The following is a 19,907-nucleotide window of genomic DNA, read 5'->3' as shown; positions in this document are numbered from 1 at the left end:
AAACGACCGTTAGAGGGCAGCATTTTGCCAATACCTTGAAATAAGGCTAGATATTGGTAATCACACATCCCTGCTAGTAAGTGTAGTGTCTTAATTTGGACAGTTAATAAATTATCTCTTTGGAATAGGGGATAAAGATAATACTTGAAACAACGTAATACCTATTAAAGCGCTCATGATATAATACTGATATAGTATAATATAATATAATACTGAACATCTTTTTTTTTTTTTGGACCAATCATATTTCTTCAGAATCACTAGTGTTTGCCGATTTCACTTTAAATTAATCAATAATATGGCCTTTTCTTTAACCAATCAGATTTCAAATCCATCCTCACAGGGACAGAATGCTGGCCCTCAATAATGTCAGCATTTTCCTGTCTTGTGATTGGTTGGTTAGAGCACATCAAATTTGGACTACCAAAACATCACTGTATCTTGTCATTTAATACTAAGCATCTATGGTGAGTTTGATGTATTTTATTTAAATGTGTAATGCTATTTAATGCTATTTAATAAATATTGATTCAGAACTGCTCCAGATAGTAGCTGTTATATTACATTTTTGTATTGATAGTTTCGAACATGAGCGACATCATTGTGACAAACTCCAACTTAGATTAATTTAAGTAATAGCATTAGGGGGAAATAAATTATGAAGATTAGTGTATAAAATGTGATTTGTTTTTGAAAGTGTTACTAATTTTATAAGATATGAGCAATTATTTTTAAATTTTGTCTTATGTTGCATTTCATCAGTAATGCTCGAGACAAAGTATGCACACATGAAAGAGTGTTTTCGTGGATATTGATGTGCACGAGTGTGTGAGAATCATTGCGAAGCTGGGGTCTGGATCACTTTAAGCAAGCACGCTGGGGACAGACATCAGAGAGAGCGAGAGAGAAAGAGAGGCAACTCTAGTTCCATGCCACCATCCTAAAACAGAACTGCTTCAGAATATTCTGAAGTGCTTCAGAGAATTGGACACACACAGAGATATCAGTGAGTGAGGAGGAACAGATGAGAGAAACAGAGGGAGACACAAAAAAGTCAGAACGCCTGCTTGTCTACAAGGCAACATCAGCAGCCTCCGTCGGGATCCGCGACAGGAGAAGAGTGGGTTGAAAACACACGGACAGCGAACAAACTGAAACCAGGAGAAGATGAGCAGCAACACTGTGATACATAAACGACATTGTGAGAGAATCTGTGTGTGCAGGCACATGCACAGAAATAAATACATAAGTTAAATACATTCGACTGTTTTTTTTTAAAATTAATTGTATGAATAATTTGGGCAGTGGATGCTTGAGCTTTTGCCCCCGAAAATATCTGTGCATGTGCCTATACGTGTGTGAGTCGACAATTTTCCTGCCAGAACACATGCAAGGTGAGTGTGACTGACCACCAGCAGGGGGCACCACTTGATCCAGCAGCTTCATGCTGGTTCTCTTCCAGATTTTTTTTATGACAGCTCGAAGCTCCTCATTGGCCTGCTCCAGATTACCTGCAGCACAACCGCAATCCATTTCTTGAGACATGAGCTCAGGTTGAAAATAAAAGTAATCTATTCCTAAGTATTTGGCCATCAAGTGATCAAGTGGTGATTTTCACCTTCAGTTTTTATCTTGAGGGCTGTTCGCACCAGTGCAAAAAGAGTAGCGTTAAACATGACCGTGCCATCGCTGTTGAGAGGCATATTCATGGCGACCAGTCTCTAAAATGGGAGAGAAGACAAAAGAGAGTAAACATTCAGGCTATATATTAAACTGCCTGAAAATTAAACACAACATTCGGTACACCTGCTAAATAAAGTGTAACGTGATCATACAAAAATTCTGCTTTTACAAAGTTAACCAAGTTAAGTTGACCAACCCAACAATGAAGAGAGGTGTTCCTAATTTTTGCCTCTTTATATTCTTAAATAAAGTTGAAAAAGTTTTGGAAAATCATGCACGTTAACTTCATTTTAATTCAACCATCCATCCATCCATTTTCTTAACCTCATGTCCTCACAAGGGTCGCGGGGGTTGCTGGAGCCTATCCCAGCTGGCTTCGGGCAGTAGGCGGGGTACACCCTGAACTGGTTGCCAGCCAATTGCAGGGCACACAGAGACGAACAACCATACTCACAATCACACCTATGGACAATTTGGAGTGTCCAATCAACCTGCCATGCATGTCTTTGGAATGTGGGAGGAAACCGGAGTACCCGGAGAAAACCCACGCAAGCACGGGGAGAACATGCAAACTCCACCCAGGAAGGCCAAAACCCGGACTCGATCTCACGTCCTTTGCACTGAGAGGCGGACGTGCTAACCAGTCAGCCACCGTGCCACCCCTTAATTCAACCAAACAAAATAAAAAATATTGTTAAAATAATGTAAAAATCTTTTTAAAAAAAAGAAAGAAAAATATTAGCTTTCGGAACTGTATTTTTTGGGACTATAAGTCGCAAGCGAGTTCCTTTTAGATTTGAAAATTTAGTTTAAAATGGCTTACCTTAACTAGAGTTGCATGTCACATTGTGGCCAAAGGTAGAAATTGTTGTGATGGATACCACATGCTAAATTAGCGAACTAGCTACAGAGACGGTCCCTTCCTTTGTTGCCGTGGGAGAAGCAGCAAACTAACGATACAGGTCACACATTAGTTGCCATGACTACTGCTTCTTTTTTTTCTTCTTCCGTTTTCTACCTCTACTTCCTTTTGGCAGACGGCAAATACTTTTGGTGCATTACCGCCACCTTCTTTGGCATGCTACTGTTCTTTGTCTCGATTCCTGCGTGCGCTTTTCTGTGTACTTTGGTTTCCTCCCACATTCCTAAAACATGCACATTAGGTCAATTGGAGATTCTAAACTTTCCGAAGGTGTGAATGTTAATGATTTTTGTGATGAACATAGAAGGCATAGACAATGATTGATTGAGTTGTATTCGGTGCAGGTGTATCTAATGTTGTGGCCTTTTTGAAGCGCGACAATAAAAAGAGAAGTGAAAGGAGACCTTGCAAGCCACTCGATGAGGACACAGTTTACCAAAGCCAAGAGGAGGCTGAATTCGTCGAAGAAGTGTTACCACGTCTAGATGTTTGATTCTTCCCCTTGGTGAACAGAAAATATGATATAAACCATGGAGAAAAATAGTTGCATACAGATATCAAGGAAACATTATTAACTAAAAACATACTTGGCCTCCGGGTCGTACTCGGACCAAATTCTCTTGAATTCATCCAGGTGGTGTGGCCCAAGAATGGACCAATCTCGTGTCAAATAGTCAAAGTTGTCCATGATGACGGCCACAAACAAATTGATAATCTGGACGACCGCAATATGATACACAGAGAAGGTTGTCAGTCATTTGAATGTAGAAATGAACACTTTCAAGTTAAGGTTAATGCAGTTCCAGACTAGAGATGTATATGATATACCAAAAAGGCGCAGAGCATATAAAAGGTGATGAAGTATATGATTGCAAATCCACTGCCACATGTCATCTCCTCCCCAGGGTTGTAGTCCGACTCGGGGTCACACAGCTTTCCCGGCATGCAGGCCAACATGATCTCTTGCCAAGCCTCTCCAGTGGCACATCTGGAAAACCAACATCAACAACATGCAGTCAAGATTTGAAAACATTTTTTTTAAGGTCAGTTGATAAAATCTTTCAGACCTGAAGAGGAGGAGCACGGCCTGAGGGAAGGTCTGGAAGTTATTGTTTCTGTTGATGTGCGTGCCATCCACCATGGCAACTTTTCCAAAGACCTAATAAGAGATGTATTGGGTCCATAAATGTAACAGGGGAAATATGTTGGTGGTATCATGTCATGTACCAACCTGCATCCCAATGACAGCATAGATGAAGAACAGCATAGCAATCAGAAGAGCGACGTATGGCAGAGCCTAAAAGAAATTAAAAGAGAGTAAGAATAACAGAAAAATAACATATATAAACATATTTAACGAATAATATAATGAATTGAATTTGTCTGTCAGGTATGGCATTTATAGTATTTATAATTACGGGTATAAAAATTTGTAAATGCATTTTGAGTTTATTTAAAGTTCCTTTAAGACCACAAATTTTATTAATGACCGCCCCTTACTTGGAAAGCCTGTACTGGGAGAATTCCAGTCGCAAATTTTGACACATCCATGTCAAAATTTTGCAGTGATTTAATAATAATGCATATATTTGTGGAGACTGGGGTCAAGTTTTTAAACTTTAAGCAATTTGCAGAATTAAAGGTTAAAGTTAAAGGTTAAAGTACCACTGATTGTCACACCCATCTAATTGGGGTGAAATTAGTTTTCCCCATTTGACCCATTCACTGAAGGAGCGGTGAGCAGCAGCAGGGGCTTGCGCTCGGGGATCATTTGCTGATCTAACTAATTTCACAAGTTAATTCACGTTAAAGATTAGAGAGCTCTTAATATGAAAAGAAAACTGCACTGAGCTGTCGCCAATGTCTTACAAATGCAATTATGCCATCTAGTGGCAGAAAAATGACCTCAACACAAATACATTTTAATTTTATAATTTAAAATAATTTTAACACAATTTTATGAATTATTATGAAATTATTGTATCAAAGACTAAAAATATTTCTATTAGTTTAACATTTTCCCCCACAGTATGAAAACTTCGAAAAATATTTTATTATACATTTTATTGTACATTTAGAACAGACATAAAATTTTCAATTAATCATGAGTTAATTATTGAAGTAATGCGATTATTTTTTTTCGCCTGACACCCCTATTTATAATACACATATAGAAATATACAAATAAAAACAATCAGTAACATAAAAACATACAATAGGCTACAAGCACAACTTACAAAAAAAAAATCAAGATAATACATATCATATTTTGCCATTGGTTGTAGTAAACTTAACCAAGAGCTCACCTGGAAGGATTTGATGAAGGTCCAAAGAAGAGTGCGGATGCCCTCCCCTCTGCTGAGCAGCTTGACGAGTCGCATGACTCGGAAGAGACGGAAAAAAGTGATAGAGATACGGGCGCTGTCCTCCGTATTCTGGGAAAAAATAAATAAAAATCAGAGGCAGAAGTGGCCGCAGAACGGGACGCGGGAGTCCTGCCTGTACAGGGCAGGATGAGAAGTTGTTAAACTCAGGAGCAGAAACATATGAGCTGGGAGAGCAGCACTGCGTGTTGAAAAAAGAATTTGAACGAGATTTTATGTGGCCACATTTCCACCAAACAGTACACTTTAGTATGTGTCTGCCAAACATATGTATTTTTTAAATTTCTTTATTCAATTTGGTGTCAATGTTACAAACACAAATGGTGCCATTAGACTCTTTGGCACCTACCTTTGTGATAGCAAACAGTTGTAGTACACTATTGTAGTAATAGGGTGGAGCTAAAATCTAGACTGACTGTTGATTGGTCAACAGAGATGTCTTACACGGCATTGAAACATGACATAGCCCATCACTACCTTATGCTAATGCAGTAGTAAACTCAGAATGCCATTACATTTTTGCATGACAAACACTTTTAAGCCATAAATATAAAACCATTAAATGAAAACTGTACCGTAAAAAATGTCCGTTTAGACTAGAGTTAGCCCAAATTGTATTTATTTTGTCTTTTCTGCGTTAAATTGATTGTAACGCTTTCCTTCATGCCATTTATATCATGAAAATGTGGCTACATATTCTGTATTTGATAAAAAGCAGTGGAACTACAGCTCATATATTTCCGTCGGCCCGGGTCCAAAGCACTTCCAGCAGTGGTGTCACTGCAGTGACCTACGAGGAGAGGAAGCAAGGAGGCAGGCATGCTGGAGAAAACCTTGCCATACTTGACAGGACACGTCTGCACAAGCATGGCACCCTCACTCCAGAGTCACTGCATGCAGAGTCACAGTGGGACCAACCCGAAAACGGGTCGGCCAGGAGGTTGCCTTAATCCCGGGAAGGGCGGGGCGGGGGGGGAATCATCCATGAGTAACTACCCCACATAAGTGCGAGGCAGAAAGCATGTAAGAAGTGTCAACACTACAAACGTGAGAAGCTGGTACAGAAAACCAGCTGCCACCTCTCAGGGGGGGGGGGGGGGGGGGACACGCGCCGCCACGTTTGAGTGACACACGCTCCTTATAGAAATAACTATTTACAAAAAATTCTAGAAGACAGATGAGCAAAACAAACAAGAAGAGAGGAAATCAAAATTAGGGCTGGACGATTATGGAACAAAAATAATAATCACGATTATTTTGATTGCGATTGAAATCAATCATTTCAAAACTTAGTATTTATTCAACTACTAAAACTCAACTCCTCAAACCGTCACATTTGTATCCTTGAATTTTGAGGAAAGGAACATTCCTTGAATCGTTGAAATCCAACTTTAAGGACAATGAGAAAACAAATGAGTAAGAAAGTAGAATAAGAATACACTGTACCAAAATAATAGCCGTTTTTAAAAAACTGTAAAAACAAATACCGGCTGTTCCTGCGTGTGTTGGCCTCTAGGGGGCAGTGGGGGGCCATGCGTGCAAAGAGTACACGCTAACAAGGAGATAGAAGAAAGTTGCAATGGAACTCTATTATAACTCATTTTGCCTTTTAGTTGTGTTATCTTACCTGTGTGTTTGTGTTTCTACAGTGTTTGTGTGTGAATATTTGTTAGTTGAAAGGATATCACTCCCAAAGTCAATGTAAATTTTCCGTTAGCATGTCAATGGGGTCCTCCATTGAATTTTGCAGTAGCACTAGCAATGATTTAAAAATGAAGCTTGTTTCGTATTTAAATATACAACGTGTGTAATTGATCTTTGTGTGTTTTTGGTTTTACAGTAAAGTCCAACTGGTTGTCATTAAACAACATAAAGGACGATTATGGACGGCAGAATCACATATGATACATGCTTGCTAGGCAAGCAACATGGTGCATTCAAGGCACTTTCACAATGTCGGGAATTTATAAACGTACCGCGTCATTAATCGTTTTTTTTTCCGATTATAACTTTTTAAAAATCAAGGGAAGCCAAAATCGAAATCACAATTAAATTTTGACCAATAGTCCAGCCCTAATCAAAATACAGGAAATGAAAACCTTAGTATAAAAACAGAAACCTGAATTAAGATAAGAACAGAAAGAAACAAATATATGGAAAGGCCCTAAGAAGAGGGGGTTGGAGGTGTAGCATCTTACCCCCAGTTCATCCACCTGAGGAGTCTCTGTTGGCTTTAAAATCAAAGACCTGTATTAATGACTTATTCAGAGCCTGAAGGTCCCACACACATTGACCCAATCAACACTTGCACATGTACACAATGATTAAATAGGCTACTACATATTTGTCATGACAGAGACAGAACAGAGTCACCACTGGCCTCGCACACAGCTGTAAACTGACAGGACAACATTGTGTATGCACTATGGAAGACTGGCACACCACAGGTTAATATTCTATATGGGACTGAACCAGAGCAAGTCACAAAGACAAACAAGGGAATCACTTAGAACCGTGAGACCGGCACACAACTTTATCACCCCGCGGGAATGGCCTACAACTGCTCCATGAGATGCGATGTGATGCATTCATGTCAAGGTCCAGTGATATTCATAACTAAACTGTAAACTTTGACTTGATTCTTTAAGAAACATTTGTCAGACACTACATGGAACATCTTGCAATCCAGTTGGATTCCATGCAAGATGTGTGTCAATAATTATGCCTTTACAAAGAGAATAGTTGAATACATTGTTTTCCTTGCCTATGCTATTCGCAATAATAATAATAATAATAATAATAATAATAAATAACCTTGCGCTTTGGGGGTTCTCTGTGCGAAAAAGGTTTAACATTAAAAAATGTCATCTTTGTAAAGGCAATTACCCCCTCATTGGTTATCATTTTCCCCCCTACGGGTGTACCTAATGTTTTGGCCAATGAATGTACTGTATACAAATAATCTCTCGGCATCTGAAATGGTATTTGCTGTTGTGATGTAAATGATATTTGCAGAGCCCAACAAAGTCTAAATGCAATTGGAGAGTTATTACATACATCAATACTCACACAGGATCCACACACACAATATATGCAATTCATGCCATAAAAAGGAAGTATCCGGCGAGCACTCGTTCACACAGTCCGGGTGCAAAATCAAAACATCAACAACAGTGGTGAGCTTGAACCTGACGTCAGCCTCGGATCAAACAAAGCAAAAATAAAAATCAAGAAATGAACGTCAAAAATTCCCCTCCAGACAGACGTGGCTTCATTCAAATCACTGACTCAAATCTGTCTGTGTGAGGAGCAGACAATTTTAAGAGTTTATCTTGAGGAGGTTCTTTAGGTAATCCTGGCCACGGCATCAATGGAGCATGCATCCAGCACGCACACTAGGGCTGAACAATTCAGAACAATTGTCGAATTGAGATTTATTTTTATTTTTTGTCAATACGCGATACATTTTTCAAGGTTCTCTTCCCATTTACTTCAAATCTGAAACACAATAGGCAATATCAAATTTATGATACACAAATGTTTTGGTCTTATATGTTAGGCTTATGCTTAAAAAAAAGGCAAATAAGAGAGATTATATTTACTATACATTTGGAGTCACAGTCTCTTAAGCGTTTACAACAGCAACTTTACTACATTCTACAAAACAAGTGTGGCGCAAACGTAAATTAACTCATTCACTGCCATTGACGGTTATAGACGTCAAATATTCATTTGAACTATTTCTATTAGTTTAACATTTTTTTCCACTTTTGTTAACAAGAGTATGAAAACCTAAAAATGTTTTATTGTACATTTAGAACAGATATAAAATTTGTGATTAATCATGAGTTAACTTGTGAAGTCATGCAATAAAAAATAAAAAAATGTAATCGCCTGACGCTCCAAATTTTTAATAATCTTTCTTCTTTTTTTAAATGGCATCAAGCGATTAAATTTTGTAATTGTAATTAATCGCATGACTTCAATCGTTAACTCATGATTAATCATAAATTTTATATCTGTTTTAAATGTACAATAAAAAAACATTTCTAGGTTTCTAGGTTAACAAAAGTGGGAAAAAAATGGTAAACAAATAGAAATAGTTCAAATGAATTTTTGACGTCAATAGCAGTGAATGAGTTAATAAGTCAGATCTGAACATATATAGAAACTAAACAAATAAACAAAATATACATATATAAAAACAAAGCCTACCAACCGACTGAAATTAAGCATTTTTACCAGCAAATTACTACATTGCTATGTCAGTTTGAATTTGATTTATTGTTCAGCCCTAATGTACTACACGCAATGAGGAGCGACCGTTCGTTCGACTCTTAGCAATGCAGCAAACTCATGCACGTGCCCTGCAGCGGGGGGGCGTCGTCGCACGGCAGGGGGAGAGAGACGGGAGGAAGGACGGGAAGAGATTTTGGGACAGAGAGGAGAAACAGGGCTGGAATTTGTGAAAAGGTGTGTGTGTGTGGGGGTGGGGGGATGAAGATGTATTCATGCACCTGACTGGGGTCTACACACCTGCGCTACACATGAGTTCCATTGTGAGCTTTAAGAGCTCACTACAGGAAGACAGAACAAAACACAGGACAATCACTCACAGAGACACAAACACAAGATCAGCAAAGAACCTCAAACTCAGCTCTTTTTGGACTCAAAGGACACAAGTCTTACCTGTGAAGAAATGCTTATGACTGTTGGTATATTAAGCTGTAGTTGTTTTTTTAATTTTTTATTATTATTATACTACCAAAAAAAAAGACCTCACCAACCACTATATTAGGCACAACTGCACATACTAATCTAATGAGATCCAAGACTATACTATCTACAAGATATACATACAGATTTTTTTTATTTAAATTGGATCCCATAATGCAGTTGCACCTAACCAAGTTATGATTCTGGTGCGTCACACATCTCAAATTCACATAGGATAAACTTTCTGCTCAGGGCCATTCTGTCTGGAGGTAGTGTTTGAAGGATGCGGCGAGGAGAGGGAGGGAAGGAGAAAGGAAGGACAAACGGCACAAAAACAAACAAACTGACCGGAGGGGAATGGAGTGGGTGGCCAAGGGCCATCTGGGAGAGGCGGGACATGGAAAAGATGTTAGCTAATGATGTTCGCGGAGGCTTCCCAGCATGCATTTGGAGAGGACGCAAACATCAACAAGTCATGACTAGAATGCACTGCGACAAGCAACTAGGGAATAAATACAGTGGGCACAGGGAAGTCATGATTAGACCACATAAAAAAAAAAAAAAATATATATATATATATATATATTCCACTACTGTATAACTGAAACTAAAATGTAAGATGAGAAAACACTACTTGTCAAATGTAAAGTAACTATTATGAGTTTCTAATTTGACTTTTTGTACAGTGGTGCCTTGAGATAATATATTTTGTGACCAGATCATCTTTCCCCATTTAGAAGAATGGAAATGCTATTAATACATTCCAGGCTTCCCCCATAACGAACAGCAGAACTCTATAATGTTGGAATCACTGTAATAAAACATACAGCAATGACATAATTGAATAGAATGTAAAGAATTAAATTGATGTCGCAGCATTTTTTTTGCTTGACTTTAATGGACATTGCGCTGCTCCGATTGGTTTGTGTGCCCTGACCACAAGGGGGCAGTGTAATAGAACTTAGTGACACACATGAAGAAGTGTCTCACAACTCAATAAGCTACTATACTATTAGTCATTTTTTTCAAAGGTCAAAATATAGATGTTTACACTGATCCAAACTAAAATTGGCATCCTGATTCTAAAATTGCAGTCAGTTTTTCTTTATAGCAATTATTTTTATCTCCACAGCAGATCATCAAAATTCCCCTGATTAGCTGTACAGTAGTAAGAAGAGCTACAATTGGACTCATCTACAGCTACGTGGCCACTTCCTGTGCAGCAAAAAAAGTCAAAGGAAATGCAGTCAGAGGTGTGTGCAGCTCCCACTAGAGGTCAGTACTATCAATATCTGCAAACAGAAAGCTAGCATAGTAGCAATTAAGAAGATTAGCACTGGCTAAGCGATGCCTTATATCTTGAATAACTTGAAAGTCAGGTTACACATAAGTCAAGGCACCACTGGAACTTTTCTGAAACACTTTGAATTGCATTAAATAACTTTTTATTGTACCTACATGGCAATTGGTCAAGGATGTTTAAACAATAATTAACTATAAAGTATTCCAAAGTTTTATCACGGAGAAAATTCAACCCTTTTTTGTTATTTCTTGTGAACAAAATGACTTCAAAACCTCAGCAAATTCATTATCAACTAGCCACTTGAAATAGAAATGATTGATTACCGCTATGTTTGACTACCAAGGGTCCACTGTATGTCGCACATTTTGAAACCTCATTACATTTCAAATTAGCCATGAGACATGACTACACGATGCGGTATGATCCGACACACACACAGAACGACAACCACATGCAATGCGAGCCACGTAAAACAATATTCGATGGAAATTGCCTCACAGGAAACATTACAAAAGCCCTTATGAAGCTAGCGTCATGTTCCAGCGCTCGAAAAACACAAGATACTGAAGTACACATTAAACTCACATTATCATACAATACATGCATAACAATAAGGCACCAAAACTTGAATTAATCTGTTGGACACTCGTGCAGACACTCAATGACGGAACATGACATGAAATATGTCTTCAAAAAACAGCACTGCAACTCAGAAAAGAGCACTCAAGAGGGGTAGCGGGTTGGTGGGTGGGGGTTGGGGTGCACCTTCCACACTTAAATGGACTATTGTGGCCTACGAATTGGGACCTCTAATGCTATTTTTTTTCTCAATTTAATATGAATAAAAGAGTATTAGGGCCACATGCAAGAAAAAAAAATATTGAGTAGAAAGTCAAATATGAGAATTTGTAGAAAAATGAAAAAAAAAAAATCTGATATGAACAGTCGAGAGTAACACTGTTCCTGAGAAATTACCACACACTGGAATATTTTCTTTTGCAGGGTTTGTCCAATCAAGCAAATGTCTCAACAAATATTTACAGATATTACAATTAATAATTAAAATGAATAATTACCATTTTTTTCTGCCTCCATAAGTTCCATGTAATGTCCCTCAAAAATACAACTTTTAATATAAAAAATACTGCTTTATTCTATAACATTGTGACTTGTTTTCATCAAAATATTAATACTTAAAGCTCATATTTTATGACTTTTTCCTCTTAATTACATGTGACCTTAATACTAATTTTCAGGTCACGTTTAGAATTTTTAAATAAGTCCCTGACTTTGTAAGATTATTACAAATAACCAATTCCTTGCTGTTAATAAATCCGTCCTGTGAGTGGGGGGGTCCTGACGATAAAGTTGTTTTTAACAAAAGGGTACACACAAACAATATTTTTTCATTGTCATACTTGCCTCTACAAGTTTCTATGGAAACAAAATGAACAAGAGCAAGAATTAGACAAGTTCGCAAGGAAAACATGAACCAAAAAAAAACGGGCCCTCAGTTCATAGAAAAAGATGTTATCATCACATTGTGTCATCATTCAGCCAAAACATTTGGAGAATCATGAGTAAGGCAGTAGTAAAAAAGCGAAAAAATAACAACTTTTGAAAAAGAAAAAGACAAAGTCAAAGTGAAGCTTTACACAAAATGCCCTTTTGAAATCAATTGAACTCTTTGACTGCCAAAAACTTTAAATAACGTTTAGTAAAATCCTATGGAGGAGTGCCAAAGACGTTAAAAGACGTTTGTTTCAAAACAGAGGTGAAACTAACCATTTTCTATTGTTGATTACTGAAAAACGGAATAAGGTAGAAACAAACTTTTTTTTCTGATGAAAGATGAGAGTCCAATCTTTCATTTGGTAGTATGTGTGTTTCCATAGTCCAAACACATAATTTTCTGTGGACCTTGAAAGATCAGTCAAAAATGCTTAAATCGGCTGGCACCCACGGCATCCCTTTTCTGAAAACGTCTGGCAGTCAAAGAGTTTTAAGGTGGAACTGAGTAGACAAAGTGGCATTTGCATGGCCGGACTTAGCGAAACAAACTATTCAAACGAAAAAATATATATAAATTTGTGTGAATATTGTTTATTCAATGTAATGATTGTTTTTTTTCTTTCATTTTTTTGAGTGTATAAACTACTAAAATGCCTCAGAAAATCTACAGGCATTCTACAGGAAAGCCTGATACACTTCTTGTAAAGCTTCAGTTCGACCTGAAAGTCAGAGTAAAGTCGTACTTACATTCACTTCAGTGATAGCAATATCGACGACGCTACCGACGACAATTAAGGCATCAAATGTGTTCCAAGCATCAGCGAAATAGTGCTGTAGTCAATGCACAACATGAAGACGGGAGGGAGGGAGGGAGAAATGAATGCCGGCAGGTTACGAGTCAAATGATTGGATGACATGAAATGATGAGTTGAAGAGAAAAAAAGAGAGAAAAAGGAGACGAATTAGGCAGAATTCGAAACAAGGCAAAGGCGGAAAGTTCAAACGGAGTGAGCTGCACCGGCAGGAAAGACATCAGACGAGTTCAAAGAGCGACAGGAGTCAGTACAAAAGTTGGACTTTACTTACGTCAATCTCACTGAGAACAATGTCTACTATGCTGCCAATCACAACCAGGGCGTCGAACACATTCCAGGCGTCTCCGAAATAGCCCTGAGTGAATTTGAGCGAGGGGTCGCCGAGTTGGGTGTCAGACCAAAAACAATAAGTCTTCATTTGCCCTCACAGTCACACGTCTAAATTCGTTTTTTTGTTTTGTTTTTTGCATCTAATATGTCTAAATATCGGCTGTCAAGGTCAACGTATAAAAATTGTTTACATTTCACAAGCTGTACAGCATGCACTTGTGAAGTATACTTGAGCTAAACTAATCATAATTGCAATTGATGTATACAGCAGGGGTTGAACAGATTAGTTGACTAGTCGACTTGACTACTCTCTATCAAATGTTATTGAGTCAACGAAAACTAACAAAAAAACTAAAACTAAAATTGAATTTTTTTTTGTTAATGAAGTAAAATAAAAACAAAAATGCTTTTAAAAACAACAACATTTTAATTAAATCTTAACTATAATTACAGCGAAAATGACCTTCGTTTAGTTTTTTTGCCAATTACTATCATACATAAATTTTCTGAATTGAAAAAGCTAAAACTAATACTAAAATTAATAAAAATAATAAACATAAAACTTGCTGTAAAAGCTTATTAAAACTAATAGAATGTAAAACAGACAAATAAAAACTAACTATAATGAAAAATCCAAAACTATTATAATAACCCTGCTGCTCCATATCGACTTTTAAAGCTTAAAGTCGACTAACCGCTAATCACATTTTTGGCATCTCGCTCTCCAATTGGCCAATTTACAGAGGATTTTCGATTGGCCCATCTGCTGCCATCGCCGGACGATAATCCTCGGCGGAGGAGCAAAATGTACAGCCAACAAGGTGACTGTGTTGGTCCTATAGAATGAAAGTAAGATGGTTGTGGATGAGAATAGCGGTTAGCGTCATTACCTTCAGCTAATCTTGTCTGTCCAAATATGCCTTTATGTGAAACTGGCAGGCGGTACCGTGCTGAACAAATACCAATGACATCATTGTTTAATTGATGCGAACTCAACTTTCATCACATTATAATGTCGACTACAAAAATCTTTAGTCAGTCAACCCCTAGTATACAGTGAGTTGTTGTTTAGGCAAAACTAGTATAAATATTGCATGCATGCAAACAATGAGGCCACTGCACCCCACACACACACACACTCTCTTACTAGCATCCTGTCCTTCTTGGCAACAAAGAGCTGATGGCCAGGCAGTCAAGGGCAACGTTAAAAAACATAATACTCATACTCAATACATACATAAAAAAACTGGCAATGCAAATGAGTAAATATATGCTTATGTCTTTTGATTGTTTATGTCCACGTTGCATTTGTGAGTCAATATGCGATGCGGAAAGTGTGGCGTCGAGTAAAGGCATTTATGGACTGACTCACCCTGGGTTTAAAAGCAATGAGCTTGAGAACCATTTCCACAGTGAAAACAGTAGTGAAGACCATGTTGAGGATGTCCATGACATAGTTAAAGAGCGCCGACTGGCCGTAGTGCTGCAGGAAGCACAATGAAGACATTCTAGTGGAAGGCTTGAAAATTTTCATTCAGTGTACAGCTTGTTTTATTTACATATCTGCTAATTTTGTGATTAGAGCTGTCAGTCAAATATAGTATGTCCCCCAAAAAATACTTACTCTTGGGCTGGCTATTATTCTTATAATTTGAATGAGTTGACATAAAGAAAATAAAAACTTTTTTAATTACACTAGAAAATAAAATTTTAGACCAACTTCCCAATGAGTTCTTACAGTACATATGTAAATTACATACATCTGCTTTTAAGAGTCTTGACTAAAACTACCAGTAGGTTATTTTTGCTTGTTACGCAACCACGAGAGTCATTCAGTAAATTAGATGACTTTGACTTGTCTTACCTGCACAGCCAAGCAGAGTGTGTTGAGCATGATGAGCACAAACATGATGTACTCAAAGCCCGTGGAGTTGACCACATACCAGAACTTGTACTGGTATGGGTTCTTGGGGATGTACCTTCTCAGAGGACGGGCTTTCAGGGCGTACTCCACACACTGACGCTGCACAGAAACAGCAATAACTTGAGTTTCGGTCATAGTAAATTAAAGTGGAAGTCAACTTGAAAAAAATATTGATAATAATATGTTATATGGGACCTCATTAGTCTAAACATAACATTCTGATTAATATTACATTTGTGGAATATGAGTTATGCAGCAAAATCTAGCCATTTTGATCCATCTCATGGGGCGGCCATTTTGCCACTTGCTGTCGACTGAAGATGACATCATTGCTCAGGGCTCAGGCTACGACCAATCACAGCTCACCTGTTTTCTAAAGCTGAGCTGTGATTGGTTTGTACCTAAGGCCTGAGCAGCTGTGATGTCATTTTCACTCGACAGCAAGTGGCAAAATGGCCGCCTTCTGATATTGATAAAAACTGCTGGATTTTGCTGCTTAACTCATATTCCACTAACGCAATATTGACCAGAATACCGTATTTAGACTGGTGGGGTTGCATAGAACATATTATTGTCAAGAATTTGTTTTTGGGTTGACACATTATTGTAATCTTGGTCCAAGAAACTCTACAGTCTCTGACCTGGTTCTTGTCAAGTTCACAGTTTTTGTACTCCTTCTCTCCTTGCTCTTGAAACGTGACGATCACAAAACCTACAAAGATGTTCATCATGAAGAAGGCGATGATGATGATGTAGATGATGAAGAAGATGGAAATCTCCACGCGGTAGTTGTAAATGGGCCCGAGGTTCTCCCTGTTGGAGTCGATTGCCTTGTAGAGTAACCTGAGGGCAGAAGACGACGGGGAAATGTTTCATCAGGGTTTTTATTATCATAATTATAAGAAATATTAGCAGTAAACATTTCAATTCATAGTAGAATCCCTGTGCGAATTCATATCATTGCTAACAGATAAACATTCACACTAATGTGACGCTTCCTGTATAATAATATAATTTACTGCTTTGGTGCTATGGTGGGGCCAAGGAACTATGTTGACATGACGGGAACAGCTTCATTCTGTCCAATAAAATAGAACCTGCTTGCTATGGGTTTACATATCATTCATTATTGATTGGTTGGCTTTATCAACTGACTACTTAATCAGTTGAATTTAATGCTAATTAGCCAGCCAAATATTCCCACGCAAATACTTCCAGGCGTCGCACTCGCTACATACGTCACAATATTGAGACGTGGGTGTTGTCATCCAAACATTCCACCGTAACAATACACGTGACATTATTGCTATGACCTGTTCGGACTCAAACCAGATTCGAATCGGCTGTAATGGGAGTAGATCTGAAAAGAGTCTCACGCTGGCCAGCCTTCAAAAGTAGACACAGTGAACAGAGCCATCATGGCCATAAGCACGTTGTCAAAGTTGAAGTCGCTGTTGAGCCACACTCGTTTGTGGATGGTGGGCTGGTTCACATCGCCGTCCTTATACAGGATGTACGTGCCTCTGAAAATGCAAACAAGTCATGCGGCTTAAGATGTGATCTCGGACTGCTAAATCGCTGAGCTGATCACAAGACGATGAAAACCAACTTGCACTCCTCAGGGCTTGACTTGGCTTCATCCGTGCAGCGATAGAACTTTCCCTATAGAGGAAAATGATATTTGCACCATTAAACATCTGCTCGAATTTCATTTTTGTAAGCCCAGTGCTGACCTTGAAGAGCTGCACCCCTATGCAGGCGAACATGAACTGGAGAAGGGTGGTGACAATCATGATGTTGCCGATGGTTCTGATGGCCACAAACACACACTGCACCACGTGCTGTTGGGGGAGGGGAAAAAGATGCACATATTTAGGCACACTCCAGTGATGACATGATAGACGAGCACTAGCGTCCATTGCGTACTTTCAGGCCTTTGGCTCGATTGATGGCTCTCAAGGGTCTCAGGACACGAAGGACCCTGAGAATCTTCACCACTGAGATGGCAGACGACCTGCACGATGAAAACACATGTCGTGATGTCGATTTTAAAAGTCGATTGTTTGAGAGCAATCTAGATGAGTGATTCCCAACCACTATCCTATGTGCCGTGGCATATGTGTCTTGAAAATTAGCCATGAGATCATCATTATTTCAGTGTACAGACGCTCCCCTACTTACGAACATTCGAGTTGCGAACAACGGTACATACGAACATTTCTGCGCGTACAGTATGTCGAAAAATGTTTGGAAAGAAATGCTGTAAGTTAGATTTTGTATTGCGCGTAGTGCTTCTTTCCGCCGCTAATACCGACGATTGGCGCTTTGAGAGCTCATTGGAGGCTGAGCAACGTGGCGAGGAGGAGGAGGAAGAAAACGCCGGTCCCCATGAAGCAGGAAATAACTTTTGAAGCCGATTCCAGCGACGACGAAGAATCTCTCATGATATAAAATCCTCCTCCTCCATCATCTCCTTAAGCATCGAGTACATCTTCCAAAAGTAAGTTAAACTTCATTTTATTTATCTTATTACGTACATGTACATACTGTGTGTGTGTCTTTCGCTCGCTCTCTCTAACATACGTAGTACAGTACAGTACTGTACGTATTCTCTCCATTTTATTAAGTTTTTTTCAGTACAAACCAATGCAGGTTACTTGTACAAGCCTTAAACATACTTATATAAACCTTCAATATACTTATATAGGCTTTAAACATAAATTATAATACAAAATATAGCACTGAAGCAACTTACGAACAAATTCACCTTACGAACGATCGTCCGGAACGTAACTCGTTCGTAAGGTGGGGAGCGTCTGTATACAAATACTTTTGTGACATTTTGGCTTGGTGTTTTGCTGAGATTTTTTTTAATTCTAATGTAAAATATGTGCCAAGGCTCAATACATGTTGGGAAACAGATAAGGCATTCATTAGGGGGAGGCCTTTAATTGTGCAACTTGATGATGATATATATTTGTAATCACTTTATCATTAATAAATGATGAAACTTAAATAATATAATACATAAAACAACATATGTCTTACAGTGGGGCCCCGCTATTTGCAGGGAATAGGGACCAAGCCCGACTGCGAATATTAAAAATTACAATTCCCATGGGAAAAAAAGGGGGGAAAAAAATCTAAATAAGTGGGAGATTGGGTAAAAAACCGAAAACAAAACAAAAACAACAACGAATAAGCAGGGGGTTCTGCGGAGAACGAGAGATAAGTTCCAAATGAAAATCTGCAAAAACGCGAATTGTGTATAAAAATTATTTTGAGGTGTGGTGTTTATTTTTTGCGTTTTTTATCAATTCACTGCAAAGTTTTTTAAAAAAAATTTTATTATTATGATATTTTTGTACAAATACATTTTTCAACATTTTCAAAATAACATTTCAACACACACAAAAATACCAGTTAAAAAAAAATCATTATTAGTATTATATTTAAAAAAAGGACACAACGCTTTGAGGTATGGCGCTTATTTTTTCAGCGATTTATAGATTGGTAGGATTGGGTTGGATTGGTTGGAAGGTGGATAGATAAGATATTGATTTATTCATACTCACTGTATGCCAAAGGAGACTAAAGACACTCCCACAACTAACAAGTCGAGAAGGTTGAAGTAATTCCTGCAGAAAGCTCCTTTATGGAGAAAAGCTCCGTATGTCGTCATCTGAGGGGAAGGCACATGATATCAGGGGAGCAAGTGACAAAAGGAAAACTCACCACAAACACAATCAGAATTCAACATGCACACCTTATTACACACTATCACACACTCTTTCAAATACACTACCACACATAATAGCTCTCACTCAGACATATAGTACACATAACACACACATGTTAAATAGAACAATATACAATCTATTATACCCATTCATATTACCCTCCCCATTTTGCAAAACACACACACACACACTTTTCCACACTCTTGTAGTTCACTCTGATTGAGGGTGGCGAGCTGAAAGCGGTGAAAAAAGGGGGCTAAAATCTACCGTCGCCACCCCCACGGCCCTTACTGACATGAATGTAGTAGTAAGTCATTCATTTCTCAATCTACTATGGCAAGAAAACATGCATTTTGTTGCCATGGCGTCAGCATTATAGTTACTCCCTGCAAGAGCTCCAGTGGTAGAGATTGGAAAGTGAAAAATGAACTTACTGTCACATTCATGTGGACCGTTCTCTTAAAGCCCATTCTATCATGTTCTTTAATAGCGCCCAATGTAGGGTAGGCGGCTCCCAATTAGAAAACAGGCAGAGAAGAAAAACTAGCCAAAATGACTCGAACCTTCAAATCATAAAA

The 19,907-nt window shown here is 38.3% G+C and overlaps 1 protein-coding gene across 18 annotated transcripts in view; it reads right to left on the bottom strand.

Moving 5' to 3' along the window:
* The window catches only part of cacna1da (calcium channel, voltage-dependent, L type, alpha 1D subunit, a), a 75,959-nt gene that overhangs the window by 11,140 nt on the left and 44,912 nt on the right, over positions 1–19,907 (bottom strand). For 8 of the 18 annotated variants that reach the window (XM_077572894.1, XM_077572895.1, XM_077572897.1 and 5 more), the window contains 18 exons: positions 19,165–19,271; positions 17,516–17,603; positions 17,323–17,430; positions 17,199–17,251; positions 16,966–17,112; positions 16,231–16,432; positions 15,530–15,688; positions 15,038–15,148; positions 13,268–13,351; positions 7,188–7,220; positions 4,912–5,040; positions 3,837–3,902; positions 3,673–3,764; positions 3,434–3,593; positions 3,193–3,320; positions 3,010–3,106; positions 1,619–1,721; positions 1,410–1,511 (listed from right to left, as the gene is read on the bottom strand). In XM_077572894.1, the coding sequence (XP_077429020.1) occupies positions 1,410–1,511; positions 1,619–1,721; positions 3,010–3,106; positions 3,193–3,320; positions 3,434–3,593; positions 3,673–3,764; positions 3,837–3,902; positions 4,912–5,040; positions 7,188–7,220; positions 13,268–13,351; positions 15,038–15,148; positions 15,530–15,688; positions 16,231–16,432; positions 16,966–17,112; positions 17,199–17,251; positions 17,323–17,430; positions 17,516–17,603; positions 19,165–19,271 (1,969 nt within the window). Of the gene's footprint in view, positions 1–1,409; positions 1,512–1,618; positions 1,722–3,009; positions 3,107–3,192; positions 3,321–3,433; positions 3,594–3,672; positions 3,765–3,836; positions 3,903–4,911; positions 5,041–7,187; positions 7,221–13,267; positions 13,352–13,606; positions 13,691–15,037; positions 15,149–15,529; positions 15,689–16,230; positions 16,433–16,965; positions 17,113–17,198; positions 17,252–17,322; positions 17,431–17,515; positions 17,604–19,164; positions 19,272–19,907 lie in introns of all 18 variants that reach the window. The other 10 variants (XM_077572898.1, XM_077572903.1, XM_077572904.1 and 7 more) reach the window with 3 other exon arrangements.

The sequence above is a fragment of the Vanacampus margaritifer genome, chromosome 8 (genome assembly GCF_051991255.1).
Source record: "Vanacampus margaritifer isolate UIUO_Vmar chromosome 8, RoL_Vmar_1.0, whole genome shotgun sequence".
Taxonomy (NCBI): Eukaryota; Metazoa; Chordata; class Actinopteri; order Syngnathiformes; family Syngnathidae; genus Vanacampus; species Vanacampus margaritifer.
This window is presented reverse-complemented; position numbering and strand designations above follow the sequence as displayed.